General features: G+C 32.2%; 2 protein-coding genes across 3 annotated transcripts; one reads left to right on the forward strand and one right to left on the reverse strand.

Annotated features, from left to right (window-relative positions):
* Positions 1-1,990: 1,990 nt before the first annotated feature.
* LOC107449954 (protein SPMIP1-like) lies at positions 1,991-5,667 on the reverse strand. The gene is made up of 3 exons (XM_043046658.2): positions 5,417-5,667; positions 3,857-4,127; positions 1,991-2,169 (listed from the first exon to the last, which is right to left on the reverse strand). Exons 1-3 carry the CDS (start codon positions 5,486-5,488, stop codon positions 2,006-2,008), a joined length of 507 nt encoding a protein of 168 aa, XP_042902592.1. The 5' UTR covers positions 5,489-5,667; the 3' UTR covers positions 1,991-2,005.
* Positions 5,668-7,377: 1,710 nt separating this feature from the next.
* LOC107450023 (kelch-like protein 10) lies at positions 7,378-27,289 on the forward strand. Of its 2 annotated transcripts, none has more exons than XM_071180256.1 (8): positions 7,378-7,881; positions 12,114-12,292; positions 14,398-14,604; positions 15,352-15,662; positions 18,887-19,078; positions 20,074-20,193; positions 24,069-24,212; positions 26,945-27,289. In XM_071180256.1, exons 1-8 carry the CDS (start codon positions 7,528-7,530, stop codon positions 26,983-26,985), a joined length of 1,548 nt encoding a protein of 515 aa, XP_071036357.1. In that variant the 5' UTR covers positions 7,378-7,527; the 3' UTR covers positions 26,986-27,289. The 2 variants fall into 2 exon arrangements, with proteins under 2 accessions (XP_071036357.1, XP_071036358.1); XM_071180257.1 differs by lacking the exon at positions 7,378-7,881 and adding an exon at positions 9,041-9,159.
* The last annotated feature ends 9 nt before the right edge of the window (positions 27,290-27,298 follow it).

Genomic DNA, 27,298 nt, shown 5'->3' on the forward strand with positions numbered 1-27,298 from the left:
GGTCATATGGAACGCTGTGCAGGATCTCAGTGGCCCCCTCCATCACTAGCAGCCGAGAAGAAAGACATGTTATTCACATGGCCGTAAGGGATCCTACAGGTACGTCACGAACCCTGAGTTAACAAATGGGGTCATTTTCAAGATAACAAGAGTCTGCACGAACAGTTAGACGACGTCTATGCTATCCAATCTCTGTTCGACTCGATGCCCATGAGAATAACTGCTCTCATTGCTGCCAGGGGAGGCTGCTCTGAGTACTGATTCCTCAGGATCCAAATATCCTAAAAATATAATCACTTGTTCTTTCAAATATAATGTATGTGCCCAATAAATATCATTCTGTGATTTTCATTCCTTCCTGGTGTAGCAATTTTATTGGTCAGTAGTGTAGTTAGCACTAATTAATTAGCATATTTGAGGTCACCTCCAGGGAACATTAAGATTGGCACTTAGTTCGTGAAAATCCGATTGTTGTAACGAAAGTTATTCAGGTTGATATATATATATATTTTTTTTGCTGATGGTAAACTCTCATTGTTCAAATAAATTACAATGATATAGTTTTTTCACATGAAGATTCAAATTAGAATCAAATCAGAAAAGAAATTTCTTTTCTGATTTGGTTTTATGTATTTCATGTACTTTTTCTTGGACTTCTACGAAACCTTCTGGGTACTGAGAGAGTTAATTTTCGCATTTGTCCTCCCTCTCAATAGAAAAGGTTCTGTTTTATGGCTTTCGAGACCGGTACGCCCTGAAGACGTCGGCTTCGGTAGTAATATTTTTATTTTTATTTCCATTATTTTCTTGTCCCGCAGTGGACTGATCGTTAAGACACGGTTCCCAGCAGATCACCGAAGTCAAGCATCACTGGCTGCGGTCAGTGTGCGGGTGGGTGACCACTTGGATCAGTCTGCGTAGGGACCGAGGGTGTGCGGTATAGGTCCTCGTTAAACTGTGCTACCGTAAAGTGCTCGACTTCGCGCGCAGGTCGTCGGGCTACCGAAGCGGGGGTGCCATCCCCTCCGCAGAGGATCAAAATTGTGATGGCATGTCTTCGGATCATCCTCTGGGATGTTTCCCATACCGTCGCCAATAGCCCATTGTGCAGCTCTAGTGCGACGTAAATTAACAACAACCAACCATTATTTTCTTTATTGCTTCAATTATTCCTTCTTTTGAAAATTCTACTGCTTTTAAGCGCGTTTCTCTCAAAGATAGTTTTGTCAATTTAGAATTTAATATTTTGTATTCTTTTACTAATCAAGCTAACTTATTTATTTCTGCTTTAAAATATCAGAGTATGTATCACGGCAAAAAAAAATCGTTTTTTAATTCACAATTAATTCACAATGTCCTCCACGCAATGCTACACGCATTTTTTGTTGAACCTAATCTTAATGATCAGATTTATGAGTTGATTTAAAAGAATTGAGTTAAAACCAGGCAAAAACGCAATATAATCTGAATGCTCATAAGAAACTTTGCCACAGTCACACTCATGGTAATCTATGGTAACCATCGAAATTTATTTGCATTTATATTGCAAAATACCTTAAGAATAGGGGTAGCATAGAACTTTGCAGAGCTTTCATATGGCAAAACACCACAAAACTATGGTAACCAAAGTCATTAGCATGGAGAGTGGACATGGCTACGGGAAAGCAGGCGTGTTTTACTGCAACTCCAATAATCCAGCTCAATTCTGCGCTCATTATAAACAATAGTACTTATCAATAAAGTTCCCCCCCCCCCTTATAGAAATTTACAGATATTTAAAATTATTTTCGTTTATTTCTATTAAAAAACGACACCAGTCGACGACGTGACACCGGCATCCCGACGAAGCGTTATTGGGTCAAAGGGACTTTTTTTTTTTTTTTTTTAAATTAAATTTCTGTATTTTGTATTATTTTTTTCAAAATTCCTGACTAACAGACTTCGTAAAATATGAACGACATTCAAATTAAGGAAAGGAAAATAACATTAATTCCGAAGTATTATTTTATTTAGCATTTTTATTTCGTGAGCAATCCTCACACTCATATTGTTTATAATCCCATCCGTATTCCCATGAATTGACAATTGGATAATAGTATCTCTCCATTGGCCTTTCTCTGTATCGCTGATTCAAATACATTCTTCGACCTTCACCATCATGACTAATACCTAAAGAGAAATTAGGATAATAACATTTTTTAAAAGAAGTATGACTTTTTCTATCCCTGTCACTAAAACGTTAACAAATAAAGGATATTCCTAAAATCTGTTTCATTCTTTTTAAACCTTAAGGGACATATATATGTCCCAAGTACAGGCTGGTGGGCTAAATAAATCCCATTTTAACATTAGATTTCCACATTACACTCTGCCCCCCTTCTTTGATTTAGATGGATGACAGGACACGTAAAACTGTTATGGCAGCATAGCTTTGAAGAAATCACATGTTTGTGAAGGCATCATTTCACAAAGAAAATAACTGAAATAAAAAAAAGAAAAGGTGAGTCTCATGATAGAAATATTGTTTAGATCCCTTAACGCTGTTTTGAATCATAATTTTGAAAGTTCTTCATATGAAAACAATCAAAACAATCTTACGATTTGGGAGCGTTATAGAGCAGGAGGTGGAGCCGCCTAGAAATATCAGAGAGATATTACTATGTTCTGCTCAGTGCAGTTATTGCAGTGCAGCTCCCTACCGAGCAGAACATGCAGAATGCTAAATGAAATGGCTAAATCCTTTCAAACAACCTTAATTTACAGTTGAAATAAAATATTTTATGTCTTTTGTGCCTGGCTTTAAAGGTAAAGTGCTCAAGAATGAAAGGGCACAGAGACCCAGTTAGGCTAGAAGAAACTTAAAAAATGAAGAATAATTAAAAATAAAGACTTAATTAAAAATAAATAAATAATTAAAAATAAAGAAAAAAAAAACGTCGTGATAATGCCAAAGTAAATTGTCCTTAAGTTACATAGGTGTTACTTGTAAGGTAATAAATACCAATAAGCACTTATGAGAAAAATCTACGTAGCAACCATATACCACAGCAAAGCTACAAATGTAAAAACAGTGATTGAAGAAGTGATAATCATTAATTGGTTTCAGATTCAGAACGTTTTTTTAAATTTCAAGATCCTGGTTACGTTAGAAAACCTTTTTTTCTTGTGAAGTATTTTATTTGAATAAGATGAAAAACTATATGAAACTTTGATCCATCGACGAACCGTGAAGGGTTTAATATGAAGTATACCTTCTGTCGGAGATGAAGGTTTCACTGTAAACTCACCCGCTGTTTAAGAAGTTAAAAGAATGTTTTAAGTTAGTCAGTCTCGGGACAATAAATTCTACTCCATTTATGCAGCTCTTAGGCCCTTGATGTTTTTGGGAAACTAGCGGGGAGCAATTGTTCTACCAAGAGCATGCCAGATATATTCTGACTCAAAGTATTCATTAGACAGCCCGGTTCTGTATGGACGAGCGTTTTTATCCATAAAAATGAGATGAAAAGACTGCTCTGTTCCTCAGAAAGAGTACATTCCCTCCAAAACACTGAAGCGGGCAACTGTTCTCTCTGATGAATGCAGATTCTCTCTAAACAACGGTTTTCCTGATGGGAAGAACCAGGGACTTCGGTACCTAGTTGTTTTCATGTTTTTGAAAATATTTTATCTATGATGAATTTTGGTAGTAAAATTTCAATCGAGCTTTCGTTTTGCTTATGATGCTTCGCATACAGATGTATATACTTATTTACTTCTGGAGAAGGATTTTCAAAATATACATTGCAAATATGATTAAGTAACACCCTGTATCGTTTTTAATTCATAAATTGTTGGATTAATTCTCAAAATTTACCTTGATAGATAAGTTTTCTACATTGTGGTGATACTGGTTTCATAACTCTAGGAGGTTGATTGACTCTTGGTATGGTGGTTGACACAGGAGGTTTTGTTGCGGGCCACGCCCTCTCCTCCTTCGTCGGCGGCAACTTTGAAGTTAATTTCTTTCGTTCTGAGTCATCGCTCACTTGCTCTTCGTCATCATCCCCATCAGGATCTTCATCCCATTTCACTGCATCAGATCTTCTGAATCGTGATCCGTATTTTAAATTCCATTTCATTCGAACCTAAATTCAATAAGAGTAAATTTAATGATTCCAGCGTATACAAGCAATACCAATGCAAGTATCCAGCAATAACGGGATAGGCGCCAAAAATTTAAGAAGTTGTGACTAATAAAAGGGAAAAAAATTAGTAAATAGAGATTAAAACCAAGCACCCTTTTCTATTATATTCCCTTTAGTTTATTATCAAACAAAAAATGCTGTGAAGACTTTTGCTTAAAACAAATCTTAATACGTGGTTACGAACGAATAGCTACATTTAGAAACTAAGTAATAATGGATTAAGATTCTACCTAGACGCTCATTCTATCCATGTGTATGAGGTGATGAATTGTGCGCTAAAAACGTTACGAAATTACATTTCGTTATTATTCAATATCTCAAATATTAATTTGTTGTTAAGGATAAATGATTCGCTATATACTTCCCGTATAATGCTACATAGCTATCAATCCTATAATAGCCATATTTCATTATAACTTCTCCAGCTCCATTTCTCTTTTTTGTTGTGGAAACAGTTGTCCGCTTTCAGCAGAATACTTTATAAAGTAATGGGCAATAAATTTTGAAAGGTTAATTCTGAAAAATATTTCACCACGAGATGGACAGAACCAAGTGGTAAAAAATAAGACCATCCTCCGTATATTTCATAAAATCTTTTAAAATGGTAAGAAAAAAACATTAGAGGTTTCAAATGAATGTTTCAAGTGAGGGAAAAATAAAAATGATATCAAAATTACTTTTAATTCCCTTTTTGATAAATTTAATAAAATATATACCTGAAAAGAGCGTTCTTTACTGAACACCGTGTTTATCTGAATTATTTATTAGTAATGTTTGCGTTCCATTATACTTACCAATTAGCTTAAATGCAACATAGCGATGTAAAAAGAACTTTTATGGAAATGAGAGTGGTTGGGGATTTACGCTTAAGCTTAGGGGTCTATGGATGTGTATGCGGGAGGAAAAAGAAAGAGTTAAAGAGAGATAATTTGAAAAATATTCAATTTCCTTTGGTAATCAAATAGGTTTTGATGAACAAGTCCTGCCATATTCAGTAGTGGTTCGCTAGAATTTCCTTTTTTTCCCTTTTCATATAAATAATTGCTGTTCCTAATGTGCGTACTTTATCGAATACTACAGGAAGAGTTCTGAAAATTAATATTTAGGGTGTTGATTAAAGAAGACCCTTAACATATAACAACCTTAAAATTCTGTGTAGCGTTTCAATAAAATAATGAACAATGAAATTTTGTTCCATACTTTGAATTAATTAACATGAAATATCTTACATCCGTTTCTTTATGAATTGCTTCAGTAAAGGCTTTTTGGAAAGCAGGATCGAACATTTTGTCTCTCGCCATTACTCCTTGTATTTAGTCGAGATTTATCTAAATAATTTCTAATAAATGGTTCATTTATCAAATACTGAAAATTACAATTTTACAAAAAGCTGACTATTATCAATTTTAAATTTTGATTAGAAGAGTACTTATTTATTTTAAATCTTAAATGATACAATAAATTTTTTAGTCTATTTATTAAGTAATGATTCATTAGCTTAAAGCTTACTCTTACTGTCATTTTCAATGGAATAACTTTTAAAATAATGGACTTAAAAGTTACAATCAAGATTAGTCTGGATTAGGATAACCGCTGAAAATTTTTTCCACTTCAGTTTTTTTTTTTTTTTTTTTTTTTTTTTTTTTNGGGTTGTTTGGTATCTTTGTTAGAGTCCCCACTTAAACTCTAAAAAGAAATCTAACTCTAGAAAAGTCTTCCACATGAAAATGTTCCCGAGAACGGATTATAGGTTTCTTCATAAATAACACTAAGTTTAAATAAATAACTATCTTTATTAACATTTAGGAAACTTGTAAATTTAACTAAAACATTCTAACATATATAAAACTTAACCACTTTAACATTGAAGCAGCATAGAAAAAAACTGCGAAAAGGTAACCGGCGAGAACATGCCGGACTGCTAGCTAGAACCGACGGGGAGAGAGAGCAAGCTGTGGGGAGGCGGCCAAGTTATATCCAAAACATACTGTGCGCGTTTTGTTGATTTCGCCCTTCACGCATATCTCCATTCAGGTATGAGGTTTACGTCAATTATCGGCTGCAAGCGACGTAGTCCAACGTCAGAGATTCGTAGTTCGGACTTTGTATTTCAGACCGCAACGCCACACTTTCTATTTGATTTTAAATTAGCATTTATACAACACGTTTCAAGACATATTTAATCACAAATGAAAATTAAGCACAAATTTTTTTATAATTTTAGTAACAACTTTTGCCAAACTCATAACGTATGTTCTTTCGATTTATGTCCCAAAAATTATATTGATACTAGATTGGCTATTCGGCTTAAAAATTGCGTACTAATGCCCTCACTGTCTTGAATATTTCAGAATATTTCAAAACATTTTGTTAACTTTGTATTAAGGGATGCGTAATTATACATAAAATAGATATCTGCTGAGTCATTGAAATTCCTTTGCCCAATAAAGGCGGCTGGTTCTTTCATTGGGCCGATGGAGCTTTATATACATAATTTACTTAACATTTAACCCGCGGGTAACAGAAAACGAGGAAGGCTACTAATTAGGTGACTTGACTCAGTGGAGAATAACTTTCATATAGTAAATAAGGAAATCTGGAGGAGTCTCGCTGCGGATAAGACCAGATAGCAAACATTTCTTGGGTCAGCCTTGGTCTGTAGCAGACTGTCGTGCCTTGAAAGAAGAAGAAGATGTAAGAGGTAAAAATTTATTAAATTGCCAATTAAGCAATGACCTCGGTCAGTTTTATTCATATTAATTCCTTATCGCTGTTCTTACTTTATGGTTGTATCTTACCTTGCCATAAGTAATAAAAAATAATAAATAAAATTACCAAATTTTACTTCAAACTCAATTGCCAAAAATAAATTGGCTAACAACATCATCTTTTCGGAAGCATGCGAGACATAAGCATCGTTTTTTTAAGTGCTACACTAGAAATCACTTTAATTTTTTCTACAAAAAATTTGGTTCGTTTTAAACAAAATTCTTATCATGGTCAACCAAAAAAAATGTGTTACTCATTTTATCAAAATATTTCAAACAATAGCGATTTTGCGAACTATCAACGAATATGAAATGTTTATAAAATAACTTATTGAGGTGCACGTATACATCAAATATCATTAGCACCATCTCATCATTTTAAAAAAGCTGAACAAAATGAACATAGTTAAAGCAACAGTTGCGAATTCATGTTTTTAAATTCTCTGTTTTTGTAACGTCAAAATATATAAATTTTCATAGAATTACTGCTTATAAGGTGATCTCCATTGATTTGAGACCTTTCTAGAAAATTCGTTGTATTTTTTTATGTATTTGATCGTTTTAAACCTTCTATGGAATTTCTACAAGGAAAGGTCTTACATGTTTTGCAGTTGACTGATTTTAATATTGACAAATTAGCTTGCTTCAAAAAAGCTCAAGAAAAAGTTTCAAGTTTCCGCTTTCCTATAGGAGTTTTGAAATTCTTTTTGGCATATTTTTCTTTGTTTCCAGACACTTCCATTGAAATCCACGTACCTAAGACCAGTGAAGATAAAACGCATTTTAAAAAGCTCTGTATATTAAAATTAGATTGCTTTGTGCTTGAGAAATCAGTTCAACTGATTAAATTTTCAGAGTACGCTTTGCACTTTCCTTGGATACTTGGAACATATTTTCGTTTGAATGTTTCTTCGAAAACCGTAAAAGTAAGAAACTTCCTTATTTAAATACATAAAGTATTATTTTTTAAGCAAACAATCAATACTTTGAATTAATATCAATACTTTATTATAAATCCATCCCATAATTTTTTTTTGAAAAGCATTTGGCACAAAATTTAACAAAAAATGATGTTTGACGTTGAAATATTTTTTATTTATCTCTAACTATTGAAAACTTTTTATATTTATCAGTATATTTATATACATAAGAAAAATATTATACATGAAAACTGAAATTGAGATTTTATTTGAATGCATTTTAAGAAATTAAAATATTTAGGGACAAGATGTAAAATAAAAAGGCTTTGAAATGGATTATTAGCTGTTGGTGTTCAAATATTACATTTGATCATTCTGCTTATGAAAAACTTTTAAATAAGGATGAATTGCCTACAATAAACAAAAATATATACAATCAAATTTCTAAAAAAAGTGTAATTGTTTATGTTTATTTTTTTGTAATACGTTTTATTTTAAAATTCAATGATTTTTATCAAGCTTTTGTTAACCGTCAAAAAAATTCGTAGTTCTTTTTCATTGGTTGAAATTAATAAAATAACTGATATCAATAGATAAAAAGAAACGAAAGTATTTTCGTTTGTTTAAGTAAAATTCAAAACTTGAAACTTAAAAATGCAGGAAATGTTTCAAAGAAAATATGTTTTACTAAAGGTTTTACTGGCTTAAAATCGAAGCACAACTGTTTGGGTAAAACTTAAAGACAAGTGTCTGGCAGCAAAGATATTTTTAACAATTATTACTTTTTACCGTATAATAGCACTTTTTACAAAATTTAGATTTAATGAAGTTTAAAAATATTGAAAATAGTTTGTGTCAAACGCATTTAGGTTTGAATAATGCTACGATGTTGAAAACTGGGAGACCAATTTAGAGCAATCGTAATGAAAAAAAAGCGAAAGGAAAAAGCTGTTCTGCTCTAAAATAAAAATAAATAAACGAATAAAAATGATGATGGGTACTCAAGGTAGAAAATTGTGCATTGCCAGAAACTATATTCGACGCAAAAATAAAAGAACAAAAAACGAGGAAACAGGAACAGGAAAAGGTCACTAGAGCATAGTGGAATGCGCATTTATTGTAGAAAGATAGACCTCGGAGAAAACAGAATGGTCAAAGATATGGCCTTCAATCCTACAAATTGGTTATGTCGGTAAACATTTTGCGATTGAAGAAGGAAAGAGTTTAGTGTTGAAACTTTTTGTATTCCTAAGTACAGTTTGATCAAACATGGGTGCACATGAGGTAGTAAAATTTTCACATCTTATTGTTTACTAATACTTTATTTAATGAATCTTAGAGACATTATTTCATGTTTATATGATACTTAAATGAGAAGTTGAGTCGCGATGGATCAATGGCTAAAATCATCGTGCTGTTATAGTGAATCCTCAATGCGTTTTTTAATCATCCATCTTCAATTCTCATAATTTTTGCCGGCAGCGAGCTGTTGCAGTAATGCTATCTAAAATAAGTTTTTTAAGTGATGTTTTATTGAGTGCTGGTTTGTATTGAGTATCTGGAAATGAGCGCGCAGACGTCCTTGCTAAAGAAGTCCGGAACTTGGATCAGACCCCCCCCCCCCACTGTCACCTCTGATGACGCAAATGCAGTTGCCATGCTCAAAAAAACCCTCCTTTCCGGATTGTCCTAGAAACCTCTCATTCGCAATAGCAAGACTACGTACAAAAAATTAAACGAACATAAAGATTTATTCAAACAAGACCAGATTATATCCCCTTTGCAGACATTGCCTTCAAACCCAATTAACGCCAGAACACACTCACTATCAAGTCATTCTGGCTGCACTTTTTGAACCACCAGAAGACATCCTATACAAGTCTTCAGGCGCCAGAAATCGTAAAACTCATTCTCCAAACTATTGGAAATATTTAGCACTGCCACAAACAAGACGGCAACATTAAGTGTTTAAAAGGTTCGGCATGAAAACATATTATTCCAGATCTATGATATAAATAGTTTAAACTGATTAATAAACCCATTCTCTGCCGACGGTTTGAAACTTGCACGATTTTGTAATAAAGGATGCCAGGAGAAACACTTTCGGTGGTCCATTTGCATTTCAATTAACTTTGTTTTTTCACTTAAGTTCTGAGAAAATCGCAATCAGGTGATTTCACAGTCCATGAAGCTATTATATTTCTGACTTTGTATATGCAACATCTAAACTCCGTTTGCCTACCGTTTTTCTTACAAAAGATATGATTTCGATTTTATAGTTGTATATTGAGGGAAAATAATTTGCATATGCCGTAAGCGAATTGAAAAATTTCTCGTTTTGTCACGATGTCACTTTGCAACGCGCTTACGAGGGTTACTGCTATAAGCCTAACAAATGCAGTTTGTAAAGAGTAGAATTTACCAACTAGCCTAAGTCCTACGACATACATATGCAAAATCTCTCAATGCGAAGTCCTCGGAAGGTCAACCACTGACGTTACTCATACGCAGCAGAAGTACGAACACAATGTGGATAGAAATTTTTTCATAAACGAAGTTAATGATTTATAGCGTTGGCTACTTTAAAAAAGATTGTACCTGCATAATTTTATAAATATGCTGTTAATAGAATTTGGTGATCATTACTGTCTTGTTTCAACATCATAAATTTCAAAAATGAAATAGTTTCGACACCAGTCTTTATGTTTTGAAAGAAAAAAAAGAACTAGTTACTAAAATTAATAGCTCACATATTCTTGGCGTACTTCAAATGCTTTAACTATCTTGTGATAAAGTGTATAAATGTTTTTCTGAACCCGAGAATGAAAGTAATTCATCATCACTTTATTATTCATCTCTTTGGAGTGAAAAGCGCATAACGTAACAATAATAACTATAAATTATTTTAGAAGAAAATATTAATCTAAATACTTCATCATCAGCCATCATCATTCTCGTAGATATTTTTAACCTATAATTAGGGAGAGAAAACACGACATCTTGATTTTTGAAACTAAAATGAAAAAACTATTTTTATGTTCAAATATTAAACTTACGATGATTTTTATTATTTTTTCATTTTTGTGTCTTGTTTGTAATATTATTAAATGGCAATCCAATTAGTTTTTCAGCTTAGCCACTAAAACACGAAATGGCTAAGTGGTTAATGTACTGAACTGTGAGTGTGAAAGACTGGGGTCCGATCCCCAGTAGCGGCTTGAAACCTTCCAGCTTTAGATCAATGGGTACCAGCTTAGGGCCGTAGTGGCTCAGGGGATAGAGAGCTCGCTACCTAATGACGTGACCCGAATTTCGAATCTCAGCGATGGCTGGTCAATTTTTATTCTGCACCCAACTCACAAGGATCACAGTGCTGACTTAAAATATCCTCAATGGTGAATGGATCATTAGTCAGAGTCCCTTTGTCGCCAGGCTAACCGAGGGAGGTTTTCGCGGTTTTCCTCACGATGTGTCGCAAATATGGGTTGTTCCATCAAAAAGTCCTCATCGAAGGTAAAATTTCTCCCAATTCATGACCCAGGAGTTCCCTTGTGTTCTAGATTGCGTTCGAAATTACAACGCTACGGTGTTGAACATTGGCAGCCGTAAGCAAAAGTCGTAAAAAATTGTGTCAGCTGTTCAACTACGGTCATAAAAGGAAATAAAATGGGTACCAGCTTGTCTGGGAAGTAAAGATGGCCTTGTGCGCAATGCCAGTCACATTGCTACGAGCATGCCGTAGGTCATGAAATTGCGGCACCTTAATCTCCCTGATCCTCTGACCCACAATGGGCTGTTACTTTATTGCTTATACTTTGCTTTGTTGTTGCTAAACTAAACTCAGTGTCACGGCAGCCCATAGAGGGACAAGGCCTACTGCGCCCATCTCAGTTTTCTTGACCTTGGGCTCTGGGATGCAAGAGCAGTTGTTCCGGTTAGGTGGTCAACCGAAAGCGGAAACCCCAGTGCTTAGTTCCCAAGCATGCCTGGTACTCATTTATCGACCCACAGAAGGGATGAAAGGCTGAGTCAACCTTGCTCGGCTCGAGGATCACACCCAGGACCTGTGGCACAGGAGCACAAAGCGCTACCACTCAGCCATCGGAAGTCTTGTTGTTGCTAAAAGTAAAATTAAACTTATGGTAAATATGTTCAAAATTACCAGAAAAACATTATTAGCCTTTCACTTATTATTTCTAGTATTAATAAAAATGTAGCCTTAATTATTTTAAAAACAGATGAGTTACAATGATTGGAGCTTTTCAAGAAACATACCTGAGGTCCATGTTGTATTTGAAGTACCAACTCAGCCCGATGCAATGTCAAAAGTTCCAAGTAGTTCGAGCAATGATATCCAAAGTGAAAGAACATTAAACGATCTTTTCAGCAAATTACTCTGTGGATCCCCCGATTCTTCGTAAGATTTTCTTTTCATTTTCAAACTTTGAAATATCAGATTTCTCTCGATTCATAGAAGTTTATAATAGTGTTAGTAAGTTTATGCCAGGAGAAGAAATTTTTATTTCCTGATATACTCGGAAAAGTCACAAGGAAAACAACAAAGAAAAAAAAATCGTAACCAGCTTGTTTTATACTTTGGAATATCAGATTTCACTACCAAGACTTATTAAAAGTTATAAAAAATGTATGAGTTATAATGACTTATTAAAGCTGCTACCTTTTAATCCCCCAGAGAATTATATTAATAAATGAATAGCAGAAGGATTTTTTTTCAAAGTATGGGCAGAAGTATAATTTTTATTTTGTATGAAACCAAACAAGATCATGCATTATGATTTTGTATGAAACCACACAAGATATGCACGACTATAATTTATTTTTTGTGGTGTATACCAAAATAATTTAAAATTATATTTATAAATTCGTGAAATAAATAGGTAGGATAAATTTTACTACCACTTAAAATACAAAAATTAAATATTACGCGAAATGCGTAAAAGTTGGCAGAAGGAAAAAGTTGGTAAATGGTTATCAATGGCACTTAACAAGGAACAGTCATTGTGAAAACAAGCTAAATATAAAATAGTAATACTACGACTTTGTTCTCTTTTCCGAGGTACAAACACCGCCAATGCAATAAAAAAAAAGATGGGATAAAAAGGGACTCACCTATAAAGGATACATTTAACTTGTTACTGGACTGTCTGCATCCCGGAAAAGAGAAATATCTAGTCATAAAACGTTTAGCGTCATTTCAGAAGGGGTAAGAGACTCATTGACAATTATAAGGTAGATGTAAGACTTTTTCCTATGAGAGAACAAATCTTTCTTTTGAAAACAAGTTAGAAATGAATTCGGATTTTGTCCCTTTTCCGTAACACAAACAATATGAATGGAGTGATGGATGCAGACCACCCTTATTCTAATAGTAGATCATTTGGATCATATATGGATCATTTCATTTTAATAATAAGATGATGCTCGTTTTATTTATTATTCATAGTGACTGCTTTTTGTGGGTCACTATCACAGACATATAACAGAAGATAAACCATTCCATCTATATGAGCTAAAAAAACATTAAAAAAAAATGCGCCATTGTTGGACATCTGGGTTTCTTCACCTTTTCCTACTACTAGCGCCACGACAGTGTTTGCGTCACTTTACCATTCTTATAGCATTTAAAGACTTGTAATTTCTTCATTTGAAAAAGAAGTAAATAATACTTGAGCTGAATACGCTCTTAGAGGTATATTTTCAAAAGCGTGCATTTTCTAAAAATACCAAAATAAGATCTATTATCTGAAATAACAGTAAATGATGAGCATTTACTTTTCACAAGCATCACTGGATGGTGGCATCAGTTACTATAGTTAATAGTTCTATAAAGCTTTTAACTCATTGAAATCAAAGATACCGATTTACTATACTATAACATTTTCTTTTTTTTATAAAGTGGGTTCCCTTCCCTCCATTTTTCCATGAAAAAAGTAAAACTATTTTGATCACTTATGAATAGCATAAAATCGAGTTTTGCACATTTTAGTCTTAAAATGAATAATGAAAAACTTTTATTTTTATCATTGTCACTAGACATCATCATCATTAGGAGAAGGCGAGCTCCTCTAAAATTTAGTACAGCGTTTTTAAAGGTGGAGTGGTGCCTCTTATCTTCTTCTTTTTGGTCCCTACCAAAAAAAAAAAAAGGGGGGTCACTACTTTTAGGTGCATGTTTCATCACTGTTCCATGCACTGAACGTGCTCCTGAAATTGAAGAGTAAAAAGCTCCTTTAGGAAGAAAGTTGTTGGACATAGACACTTAAAATAAGTGACTGTTTCCTGCTGTTACCTACCACTTGAGCTTTGAAATAAAATAGTAAAACACTTAAAGTACCACTTTTTACTTTCTTAAAAATATAATATTTGCCTCGTAAGAGACACCAGTCTCCTTAATTCATTAGTAATGATATAGCAAATAAAGTTACAAAACAAATAATTTATTCAATATTAAGTGATAAAGATTCATTTTAAACTGTAATTGTGTTTCTCTTTGTTTTGAAGTTGGTCATTATCACCGGATAAACTTGTGAAGGGTAAAGTTGTTCACCAGTTTCCAGCTGATCATAGTGAAAGAGTAAGAGAAGTTCCAAACAGTCTTATGTTTGCTGTACTGGGATGGAGCGGCTCAAAGCCCAACATTTCTATTGAAGTATTCGATGCAATTTCAGAGAAATGGTTCTATTTGAGGCAGAAAAATTTCATTAAAAGGTAAAAGAAAAAATTGCTTTACAAGTTAAATAAAATTCTTTAAACTGTAAAAAATATTTTTGCAGAAAGGGGGCAGTTGTTTATTCCTGAAGTTAAATTGTGTAAAACCTTCCCTGTACTCATTTCGATCTCCTACGACAAATACTTCTCTGTTCCATGCATAAAAGTATCTTCGAATTTTATTACATTTTTAATTTTATTTTCAGGTTCTTTTCGTCATCTTTGTACCGGCCTATGTGACGCTAGTGGACTTTTGTTTATGTTAGGATCCTCACAGTTGCGTCTATACGCGTTACATTCAATCTCTAAAGCACCTTAAGGGTAACTGTCGGGATACGGACAATAAATTAAAAATAATCCCCAGAATCGGGTCTTATACGACGCGTTAAGCAGTAAAAGCCCTAAAGCAATAAAGCACGTTTGTCTGGGTCTTTGAATGCGATTGCCCGGGTTCTTGTGCAAGCGATAAATTAAAAGTAGTATTGAATGGTGTCACGAATTTAATGCTTCAAATCTGCCCTTTTCGCTGATCTTTCATTTCTTGTTTCATTGATGAATAATGTGAGACCTATACAAAGTAAGTCTGAATGACTTAAATTTTCATGCAAAAATAAAAAATTAAATAAACATGTTTAAGGCAAAAAATTGAGAAATGGTTTTCCAAAATTTAAAATGTGTTTAATTAAAATGTTTTTTTTTTAAAACTTAATGTATTAGTTTGTATTAACTATGGTTGTCTTTGAACAGAGCTTACCACGGTGTTGTTGCAATTGGTATACATATCTATGTAATTGGTGGTTTTGATGGTCGTAATTGCTACAATAGCACATACCGCTTTCATGTAGAAAAAAGATGTTGGTCTAGAAGAGCGAGGATGTTAGAAACAAGATGTTATGTGACAGCTGTCGGTTGCAAAGGTGTCCTCTACGCCATCGGTGGATTTGATGGCGATGTAAGGACTAGTTCTTGCGAAAAGTATGTTCCGAGTTCCCATAGATGGCAATATATTGCCGACATGAACCACAGAAGAAGTGATGCGTCTGGAGCAGTTTACAATGGTAAGAAATGGCCTCATCCTTTGAATATTGATAAACAATGAGTGGATGAAATCCTTCTGACCGAAAAGAATATTAGGCTACAGATAATTATATGAGCGCAATTTATTCAGTTATTAATATCTAATTTTAAATATTTATTTTCCGTTTATTCATTGAAATGTGTTTCATTGAATCTATAGCTACCTCATTTAAAATTTTAATGACGTATGCATTTTTAAAACTTGAACATGGGAAAACATAGAACTTCAGAAAAGTTTTAAATAATCAATTGAAGAAGACAAGAATGAATAAAACAGGACAAAAAATTCAAAAGACAATATTCAAAAAGATTAATTAATTACTTCAACAGGAAAATTGTATTCCTATAATTCGTCGTAAGTCAACCTGGAGAGAGTAGTAGAATCCCCTTTTTTTGCATATGGAGGGGACATTTGAATGAGACGAATTTAATAAACAATGAAAAAGATTGGATGAATTGTAGATTGAACAAATGAAAAAGAAATCGGATGAGTTGTAGATTGAACAAATGGAGAAAAAAAAATTATATTAAATAACATAATAATGTTTTTGGTTAAAAATTTATCTGCGTTGAGAATTATTTATAATTCAAAATTTTAACACGTTATTAAACAATTTTGAAAATTAATCTGAATATTTTAAATAACAATGATTGTTTGACTATGTTGTCATACGTTGTTTATTCTCCTGTGGATTCTCATACTTGAACTTGTAATGTGATTTAGAATATTTTATTTTATTTTATTCTCATTGAGTTTTTTTTGCTTAAAAGTCAAGTTTTTACTGTGAAAATATTATGAAGTATAAAAAATTTTAGAAATTTTTTAAATTATCCGAGAATTATATTTTTATAATTTTTCGTATTGATCGGGATAACTTTTGGTAGAAAAAATTAAAATGAAACATCTTTTTGATAGCTCGAAAGTCGCATTCTGTAAATCATAAAATTATTCGAGTTGTAGATACAAAAATCTGCGATTTAGTGTTTTTTAAAGTATCAGAATGATTACTCTGTATTTAACTTCCGCATACAAACAAGTTCAAATGTGGGTGGAAAAAAAACTAAGAGTTTATTTTAAATTGCAAAATGTTTTCTGAAAATAAAAGGTAAGTAAATTACTTTTTTTTAAAGAAATATGATTGAGTTTAAAATTACAAGGTCACGGAGTTGAACACTGATAGTCGTAAACCTAAAATTGGATCAACTGTTTAACGACGGTTATAAAAATTAAATAAAATGACTTAAAATGTGATTTTACGGAGAGAAAAAACAGCATTGCATGCATGTTTACTCAAAGTTTATATTTCATTTTGTTACCTACTTCCACTTCACTTCTATAAATGCTTAGATTTGAGTTTCAAACATAAATATTTTTGTTCTCGATACACATGGAACAACCTTAATTTTGCAAAATGAATATTTATAGTCAAAGACTTAATGCTACCATTTTTTATTTCGTGAAAAAATTATTTGACTTTTTTAAAAAGACGCTAGGCACACATGCAAATAAATGACTTTCATTCTTGGTTTTATAAAGGTGATTTAAAAAGTTTTCTGAATGACGCCTAAATAATACAAAAAATAATAATATTGTGGAAATATCTTAAAATTTTAATAAAACCGGGCAATTTTCAATGAAATGCAACAAATAGAACGGTTTTTCTCCTTAAAAATAATAGAAAGGAAGCTAAAGTATTAAGCAGACAGCTGTTGAAAACTATTACAATAGAATTCCCAACCTTTTGATGTGATTGCATCGATATATAGAATTATAGATTTAATTTTACGAAGAACCCAGACAAGAGGAAGTTCTACACAACATTCAAAGTCATAATAAAATGACTCATAAATAAAAAAAATGTGTTCCAAATTTCTACATCACTTAAAAACATTACAAAATACCTACATTTATCGGGGATTTGATCAGTGAAATATTTTAATGTCGTGGTAGTCTGCATCATTTTAATTTATTTGTGAAATTTTTTGCCACCACTTTTTATATTTGAGAAAAAAATTGCGTATGATCCTGGAAATGTTAGAGGTATAACTTAACTGCTTCAGCAGATAATGAGCTTCATCAAAGGTTATGCTTTTGGTCAGCAAAAATAGGGGGAAATATTTATGATCTGAATTTGTAGAAAGTTCCAATCTACCGCCAAGAAGTTGTCGGAATGGATATTCATATTACAAATCATTATTATAGCAATTTATGTGGTTAAGAAGGTTATTGGTAACAGTATTCTACAAATCACTTCTGTGTAACACAAAATTTAAAAAAAAGTTAAATTTTCTAATTGTTTTTATATTTTATTTTATAACCGTCTGAAAACAGCCAACCCGATTTCGAGTTTACGACTACCAATATTCAACTCCGCAGCCTCGTAACTATGAACGCAATCCAGAAGACAAGAGAACTCCTGGATCGAGAATTCGGAGAAACTTGTCTTCGTGGTGGATTTTTCGATGGAACTAACTTGCATTTGAGTAGCATGGAAAGGAAAACCACGAAAACCACCCAAGGTTAGCCTGATGGCTGGGGAACTCTAACCCATGATCCGTCTATTAATGAGGATATTTTACGACAGCACTATGGTCGGAACGAGACGGGTGCGAAATTCGTATCGACGCTGGAATTCTAACCCGGATCACCTTATTGGCAGGTGACAGGGAAGGGACTCTATCCCCTGAGTCACCACGAGAGTTAAAGAATGTTGTAGATTTTCCACAAGTTTTGGTTATAGCAAGTTATTTTATATTCTATAATTAACCTCAGTGACACGACAGTTAGTGAAGGTCCAAAACCTTTTCTGCCATCCCTGTCTTCTTGACCTTAGACTCTGGGATGCAAGAGCAGTTGTTCCGGTAGGGTGGTCAATGAAATACGGAAACCCAAATATTTAGTCTCTTAGCATGCTTGGAACTCGAAATTTTATTGCACGCTTGGAACTTGGAATTTTATCGATTCACTGAAGGGACGAAAGGGTGAGTCAATCGTGTCCGGTCCGAGGATTGAACCCCGGATCTGTGCTGCAAGAGAGCGCAAGGTTCTACCACTCAGTCACCAGGAGTCAATTTTAAATTCTATTCCCTTTTTAATTTCTTCATAGATGTCTATTTTTTAATTTTAGTTTCATTTGACAAAATCAATTTTACTTTATTTATTTAAAGTGAAAAAAATAATTTCATATTAAATATTTTCTATTAGATAGAATTTTTGTTTGTGGTGGTTTTGATGGTCTTAACATTCTAATGTCAGCTGAGATATATGACATTAAAAGTAACCAATGGACATTCATTGCACCTTTGTTAGGACCTCGAAGTGGACATTCCATGGTTTTCCACAATCAATCAATACTTGCAATCGGTGGATTCGATGGATCCAAACGTTTAAAGTCTGGTAAGATATACACCAAAATAATAGCTTCAAATTACTATTTATGAAATAAAATGTAAAGTCCTATTTTTTTTTTCTAATCTTAGAGTATAAAAAACTATCTTTATTAGTTTATATCATTTCATTTCAGAGATCAAATCATAATTTCCTTTCGCCTCTCAATAATTATATTAATCAAGTTTTTTAAAAAAAGAGTAAAACATGATAAAATTGTATTTTTATTTTCAAACATTTTATATGAGAGCCAAGCAAAGACCTTTGTTTTTAGAAAAATACGTTAACATTTCAGAAAGAACTGAAGTTTCCGATTATTTTGGAAAAGCTCTAGTTCTCAGAAAACCTCTATATTCAGTATTTTTGGATATGGGTTGTTTTATATATCGGTTTTTGGCTCGTTTTTATAGTGTGCTATTTTGTGAAGGTTTCTTTATTTATTCAATACTGAATAGTTATCTATAAATAGAATCTTTCTTTTTTTCCTTTCATTTTTTATTTTTATTTTGTTTTGAATAATCTTATAAAACTAATCGGCCCCTCTTTTAAAAAAAAAATTGTTTTTTTTAAAAAATAAATGTTAATTTTTTTTTTATAAATAAAAATAAAAACATTCTTTAATCATCTCTAGAGAAAGTTGTAAAATGGATGTAAGTATAATTACGGGGGAATTATTCTACCTCTTTTTCTTATTTAACACTAGATTGCCTAAGGAGGTCATTTTTACTGCTTTAAATTTCAACTAGAAAAACAATGATGTACATAATGACACGATTTCTTAGAATTTTGTGACTTGTTGTACAACATATAATTTTTTTTATTGTTAATATTTACTAATAACTTGTTATATAACTGTAAATAATATAAAAAATGTTAAAAATTAATTTTAAACGAATTAATTTACGCATTCACAATCCATCAGTCATTTAGATATATACTAATTTTCCGTCTTTCTAGTGTTAATATTTATTTTGTATTAACATAATGTCACTTTTTATTTATAGTTGAAAAATACGAAGAAAGTGAAAATCAGTGGGTGGATCACGTGCCTATGCACTCACAAAGAAGCAATTTTGCAGCCACTGTTTTGAGTAATGAATTGTACGTCATGGGCGGTTATAATGGTGTGTATATATACACTTGAAGAAATCCAAATACATTTAATGCATATTTAAAAATCAAAAAACAATTACATTATTTGAACACATCGAAAAAAAGTTTTATTTTTTCTCATAAACAGTTATTGTTTTTTGAATGAAATATAGTCTAACTGTTTTGAGGCAGGGAACATTATTTAAGCAGATTTCATACGGGTCATAAACATGTCAAAGTGGAGAGGAATTTTTTTCTAATGAAAAGTTAACTCAATCGACACAATTGCATCATTCAGTGCATCCCATAAATAGTGACGACAAGCAGAATGTAATTTGAACTGTTACTTGGAAATGATAATGCGATAATTAGTAATGATTATTACAAATGATAAGAAATAACATTTTTCTCACTCTGTAAAAATTTTAGTCCGCGCCAAAAATGGTAGCAACAACTTTACACTAAAGTGGTGTAGTAAAACGCCATACATAACTCTAGGATCTTACGTTTCAATACACCCATCTTCTTTGACACTACTGGGTGAAAAGCCACCATTTTTATTATTCGATGACATTAAAATTTATTATTAGAGTAAGATAAGATACCGTACGAGTTATTTCAACGATGCACTATAAATTAATAATGCATCTATACACTCATTCCTAAAATAAAATTAGTTCGTAAATCGAACATCCGCGAGAGAATCTTTAGACGAGAGAATCGAACTAGGCTTAACGGCTGTATAAAATCAGTTATTACTATTCCTAGATATCACAATTAAAAACATGCGTACTAAGCACAGAGTTTTTGTTCCTGTTGATGAATATCAGCGTGGAAAATACAACAAACTCTTGCTACATTGTAAACAAACCACTCGTCATATTCTACTTGGCTATTCCTGATAGTCAAAGCTCGCCAAGCTCAAACCTTGGTAGTTTCGGAAGTGAAAATATATCTCGTATGGTGTAAAAGCGTGAAGTAAGAATATACAATTTTAACTGTTTAGATTTAAATGACGCACTTTAAATCGTATATGAACGCTCGATTTGGTGTTAACCCAGAATATAATGTTCCTTCTTTGGGTTTGTTCAACAGCATATTTGCACAGTTTTTACAGTGACATTTAGAAAGAACTCTTCATAACACACAAAATAACTGATTCATTTTGGTGAATTAATAAATATTATGTCAAATCCATTAAAACCAGAATCAAAATAATCTTGTTACCACCCTAATTACATTTAGGAGCTGAGCGAACTCATTAATTGTTTGTTTTTCAAAGTTTTTCTTTGCACCTGATAAATCTTGAATATATTTTTACTATTCCTTGAATATAAAATTCATACGAGTTATGTGTATTTCCCAAATATGAATTTCATTCCTGTAAATGTACCTTTATATCAGAAGGGTAAATTTTTAAAATAACAACTGAAACTTTGTGCCAACTTTTAACTTTTATGTCATAGAAATTTATGATTTTAAAAATTTCAACAATTACCGATTTGTGAGTGTCCCTAAAAGTTGCGAAAAATGTCAAGAAAAATAAAAAACTGGGTTGGAATGATTTAAAAATATTTAATTTAAAAAAAATCCCTGATTTGAATCACAGGATTTTTTTTAAGTAGCAGTTTTTTCTAAAAAATATTATTTATAGAGTACTCCATTAGTTAATATATTATACTTAAGGCTGTCATAATAAACCATTGATATCAAATATCGTTGATTATAAATGTTTTATTCATATAATCACGAAATAATTTAATAAATTACGAAACAAAAAATTTCTTTTTTAAAAGCTTAAATGCAGATAAAAATATAGCTTTTTAATTATAATTTTTCATTATTCATTTTCATGTTTCAATGTGCTCATTGTAGAATAAAAAATAATTTGCTCTTTCATTGTCTATTATACCCATTTAATTTTATACACATTTATTATAATTCAAGTAATTTTAAAACTTATTTAATATCTACTTGTAAATAAAACTTGCTCTGTCAAGAATAATTTAGTTTTGAAACTGTTTTCTGGTCTAAATTAATTTGCTTTTCATTCGACAAGTTGGTTCTCTGTCTTTGTAACTTAATAATGTTTTTAGTATAATAAAAAAATAATAACTGACTTTATTTATTCCGTGAATCAAGTATTATTGTATCCGATATCAAGTATTATTGATGCATTTTGTCAGATCGTTAAGAGCGGATACAATTTTTTTTAAAAATCTGATTGAAATTTTTAAAAAATCCATTGATTAATATATACTTCGTTAAATAAAACATAATTTTTATTAACCATTATAAAATGTCTTTCAACTAGGACCGTTAAAATCCTAACTACGCCCCTGATCACATCTTTGTCTGTCTAGAAGCTTAGAGGTAGGATAACCTAAGGCGTTTTGTCCATATCATAGAGGTCACCCTCCCACCAACCGAAATTTCTCCGTGCACAAAATAGTGACTGGTACTCGGTGAATCTGTCGGGGTTACAAAGTTCTCCAAGTTTCTGTAACAAATGAAGACCTCGGGGGGTACTGGATCGGAAATGGACCTTGCTCTAGTTCAGGTCAAAGCTACGATATGCGGATGGATAGGGTGTGAATGTGCCCTCCTCGTAAAACGAGATGTGACGTATGTATGTTGTCTCCGGATCATCCTCATCAGGTCAAAATTGCGATCTGCGAATGAATGCATGGTGTGTGAATGTGTCTTCCTTGTGAAATGGGCTGTGACGTATGTATGTAGTCTCCGGATCATTCTCGGGAATGTTTCTCAGACCGTTGCCAATAGCCCATTACGCAGTTCTAGCTCGACGGCAGTAATAGGTATCGAGTACCTAGAAGTTTAAAAATTATACATATATTCATGAACTAGAGATCTTTCATCCTTTTTAGTTTTGATAGACCGTTGCCGGATGAATAGGTAATAACTTTGGATTTAAGGCTTTTTTTCGTAATTGCTGTGAGCTTGCAATGGTTAACTATTAGGTGAAGCCTATCTTCAGTCTGTTGAATGGCACAAAACGTCAATATGAAGAAAGGCTACACTTTTGTAAAAATGAAAAGAGTTCTTTGTCTAATTTTTTAATATTTAAAAACTTACTCCAATACTGTATAATCTGGCCTCGTAAAAATTTAAAAAAAATGAAAATAAGGCATTTATTTTGATAATTTTCACCTAGGTGGAAAAATGTCGCTAAATGACAGATTTTTAAAAAAGTTTAGTAATTCTTAAAATATTTTATTTATTTGTCTGCCCTGAAACCCAGATAATTCTTTACGGCAAGATGGCATGCGCAGTTTATTAAATTATAGCTTTGCTTCAAGCGCAAACTGTAACTTTTTATCTTGGTGAAGGAGCTCCGAAAAGTAATGTTAACGCAGTACAGCCGCTTCTGGCTGTTGTGCTTTCAAATTCTACAACCAATCGATCCAATCATTGTTCGAGAGTAAAACATTCTATATTTATTTTAATTTTATTTTTTAACATAATATTTTTGCTGTTAGAAATTTTTGATCATTGGAGAGATCATATCTTTGAAATTTGCAACAACTTTGCTATGGTATTATTATATGACTTCGTCATATTAAACAGTTTTAAGTTAAATATTACAATAGGGCTTAGCTTGAACAGAATCTTGTAACAATTGGCATTGTATAGATGTTGCAACACATTGACATAATTAATTTTGAACTAGTTCTTTTGAGCGTATAGATTGTCTTAAAATTTCTTAATTATAATATAGAAGTATTTTTCATGGCAAAACTTTTGCAATATCTGATTCTGCAGTCAGGTTTGATTTAATAGCGACATCTGCTAATAAACAGCATTAAAAAAAATTTTTTTTTAATCTCTTTGAAGTCTTTTTTTTAAAAAAATTTCATACCTTTGTTTAAGCGAGAATATTTTTTAGGTTTATCTACTTTTTCGGAAGTCGAGAAATTTGATGACAAAACTGAAAAATGGTTTAAAGTAGATAATCTGAAACGTGATAGAAGTGCGCTGGGAGCTTGCATTTTCAACAATTTAGAAGCATTTTCTACTTGTTCCGTTCCAGGTAAAGCTTGTTGGTACAGTACAGATTATTTTAAAGGCGAATTTCGGCAACTGTTAAACTTCATTTAAAACTGGTACACTATTTTTTAGCGATTATTGTGTCTTTTTAAAGCTTTAACAACATGAGAAAAACTTGGGGCAATATAATGAAAAGCCATATTTTTAAAACTTTTGGGGAAAGAATCTTTTAAGAGTTTTTCGATAAAAACTCCAGGTTTTACATGCAAGTAATAAGATGTTTATATATAGGGTCCTGTTTTCTTGGGGCAATTTCGAAAAATTGCAAATTACATATCTATAGACAATGCTAAAGTCTCACTTTATACAGCTTTTAATGGATTTGTTTGAGTGGAATGTTTTGAAAAATTGAAGACGATTCTGCGTTTTCAATTATTTTGTGCTCATTTATAAGTAAGGATGTTTCAACACTTAAAAGTTTCGACTTCAAGTATTTCGACTTCAAGTTGGTTTCAAGTATCCAAGCAGAGATCGAACTATAATAATCGATCTATCATTTACGTTTTTTTTTTAACCCGGATGAAAATGGGTATTTAGATATCAATAAAATAAACAGAGATTTTTTCTTAACAATATGATTGCTTAGAAACTTGCTTTTTTATTGATATGCAGAGATCCAGATATTATATCGAACTAAAGTTTTATAGTATAAATTTTAAAAATTTATAATTTTTTTTTTTTTATAGTGTGCGATTGTTCGAAAATTTCCAATGAAACAAATATCTGCTTAAGAACACCAATCACTTTAATATCTATTTACAACTAGTAAATTTTATTTTATTTTATAACTGGTGTTGGATAGCAGTTTACGATTATGAGTATTCAACTCCGTAGCCATATAATTTCGGACCCAGTCCAGAAGATAAGGAAACTGCTTGATCAAGTATTGAGGCCTATTAGCCCTCGTTTAATAAAAGTAACCGGTATTTGCGTTACATGGAGCGAAATACGGTTAGGCCGCCGACTACTGACACTATTTTATATCCGGAGTGTGGTCAGTGAGAGCCGGAAACAGAAATCGTCAAGCAACGTCGGGTATTGAAACCTCATTGGGAGGCAAACACTCTGAGCCACCTTTCGCTTGCAACTAATTCATTGACGGCATGAATAAACAACATTCACAAAAGTTTAGGTTTGGTGATTAGTTTTGTAAACTAGAGCCTATTTATAAATATCAATTTGACTCACTGAGCTATCTTTTATTATAATACAGCAGCACTTTTTTTTTCTCACTTCATTTGCTTTCCAATTGGATACTTGCACTTCAAGAAAAAGAAGATCAAGAATACCCAGACATGTGACCTATGACTATAGTGCCATTTATATGCAAAATGACGCCTTAAATTTGAGCTAAGTTTCTCCACCTAAGTTAGAATGCTATTTAGCGTGAATTTAATTCAATACAGAGCCGTCTCTCGTCTACGTCTCTTTCTTAGCTTAGATTTACTATTTTTTTTATGCATTTTATTGTAAATGTGATACATTTTTGCTTTGTGTACCTGGCAACTTCGATGCATAGTTTGTCTGTTTATGTTCTACGTGGCGTCATGCCTGTCTTTGTGTTAAGTCAAAAATATAGATAGAAANTTTAGGTTTGGTGATTAGTTTTGTAAACTAGAGCCAACTTGTAAATATCAATTTGACTCACTGAGCTATCTGTTATTATAATACAGCAGCACTTTTTTTTCTCACTTCATTTGCTTTCCAATTGGATACTTGCACTTCAAGAAAAAGATGATCACGAATACCCAGACATGTGACCTATGACTATAGTGCCAGCCGATCATTTATATGCAAAATGACGCCTTAAATTTGAAAGTTTCTCCACCTAAGTTGGAATGCCATTTAACGTGAATTTAATTCAATACAGAGCCGTATCGCCCCTCGTCTACGTCTCTTACTTAATTTAGATTTACTATTTTTTTTTATGCATTTTATTGTAAATGTGATACATTTTTGCTTTGTGTACCTGGCAACTTCGATGCATAGTTTGTCTGTTTATGTTCTACGTGGCGTCATGCCTGTCTTTGTGTTAAGTCAAAAATATATGTAATGAAAGAATTGAAATCCTTGCTAAAGAATGAATCATTTAAGAAAATTGATTCTTGATGGAGTTTGACTTACTCGAAATAGAAAGGAAAAAACAACTTATGCAAATGCCATATTTCAACAACCAATCAGGATGCCCACACTACGTCACTTGATTTTCGCTTTAACGTCAAAGTTTCTCTATGAATTCGAAAAGGGTGGACAAAAACAGGGTGACGTTTTTACTGTGTTGGCAAAATAAATAAAAAGCATATCTTGCTAACTTTAGTTTTTGCCTTACAATACAATCATTCATTGAGAAGTAAAAAATAAAGTTAGCAGAATCGCAGAAAGGGAAGCAATTGTTGTATTATATCATTCTAAATTATGATTTTTACTAGTGTACCTTTACTAAATCTTATTTTACTGGAGCACAACAGTGTATAATTAGTTGTTGTAGCATAATACCAAATAACTCTTAAAACTAATTATAAATATTTATCTGAAAAAATTTAAATTTCATCTTATTTAGGCGTTAAGTGCATTTTTAAAGATATAAACACTTTTTACGAAAACAATTTTTTTTAGTAACGCAGTATTCATTCATTTTTAAACTCCAGGTAAATGGCATTTACGAAATGTAATAATACGCAAGTTGAAATAAATTTTTTTTGTCTCTTTCTCTAGATGAAATTATAATAAGAAGAAGGAGTGTGGAAAGTCCCTGAGACCGTTAAGAACGGCTTCCTTTATTTTTCGTTGACTTTTATATTCTACAAAACAAACAGTTTTCAAAACATAATTCATTGAACTTTTAATAAAAGCATTCAAAATTGTTACATAAAGTAACATTTCCGTTCAATATCTTATTAGGTAATAGTATTGTCGCGTTTTATTTCTCACAGAGTTTAGTCAGTTCACTTCCTAATAGTATTTAGCCGTTGTATCTAATTCACCCTCAGGATGTCTTTCTTTTTTTAAAAGGAAATTTTGCACGTAGTTTTATTTTTACTCTTGTAATAAATAATTGTGCTGAAATGT

Source organism: Parasteatoda tepidariorum, chromosome 4 (assembly GCF_043381705.1).
Source record: "Parasteatoda tepidariorum isolate YZ-2023 chromosome 4, CAS_Ptep_4.0, whole genome shotgun sequence".
Lineage (NCBI taxonomy): Eukaryota > Metazoa > Arthropoda > Arachnida > Araneae > Theridiidae > Parasteatoda > Parasteatoda tepidariorum.

Excerpts from the sequence above, each read along its gene's own strand:
- LOC107449954 (XM_043046658.2), bottom strand. The coding sequence starts at position 5,488 with ATGGCGAGAGACAAAATGTTCGATCCTGCTTTCCAAAAAGCCTTTACT. Across the intron at positions 4,128-5,416 it reads CAATTCATAAAGAAACGGAT|GTTCGAATGAAATGGAATTT; the intron begins GTAAGATATTTC and ends TATTGAATTTAG. Across the intron at positions 2,170-3,856 it reads TAGAAAACTTATCTATCAAG|GTATTAGTCATGATGGTGAA; the intron begins GTAAATTTTGAG and ends ATTTCTCTTTAG.
- LOC107450023 (XM_071180256.1), top strand. The coding sequence starts at position 7,528 with ATGGAATTTCTACAAGGAAAGGTCTTACATGTTTTGCAGTTGACTGAT. Across the intron at positions 20,194-24,068 it reads CGTCATGGGCGGTTATAATG|GTTTATCTACTTTTTCGGAA; the intron begins GTGTGTATATAT and ends AATATTTTTTAG. Across the intron at positions 24,213-26,944 it reads TTCTACTTGTTCCGTTCCAG|ATGAAATTATAATAAGAAGA; the intron begins GTAAAGCTTGTT and ends CTCTTTCTCTAG.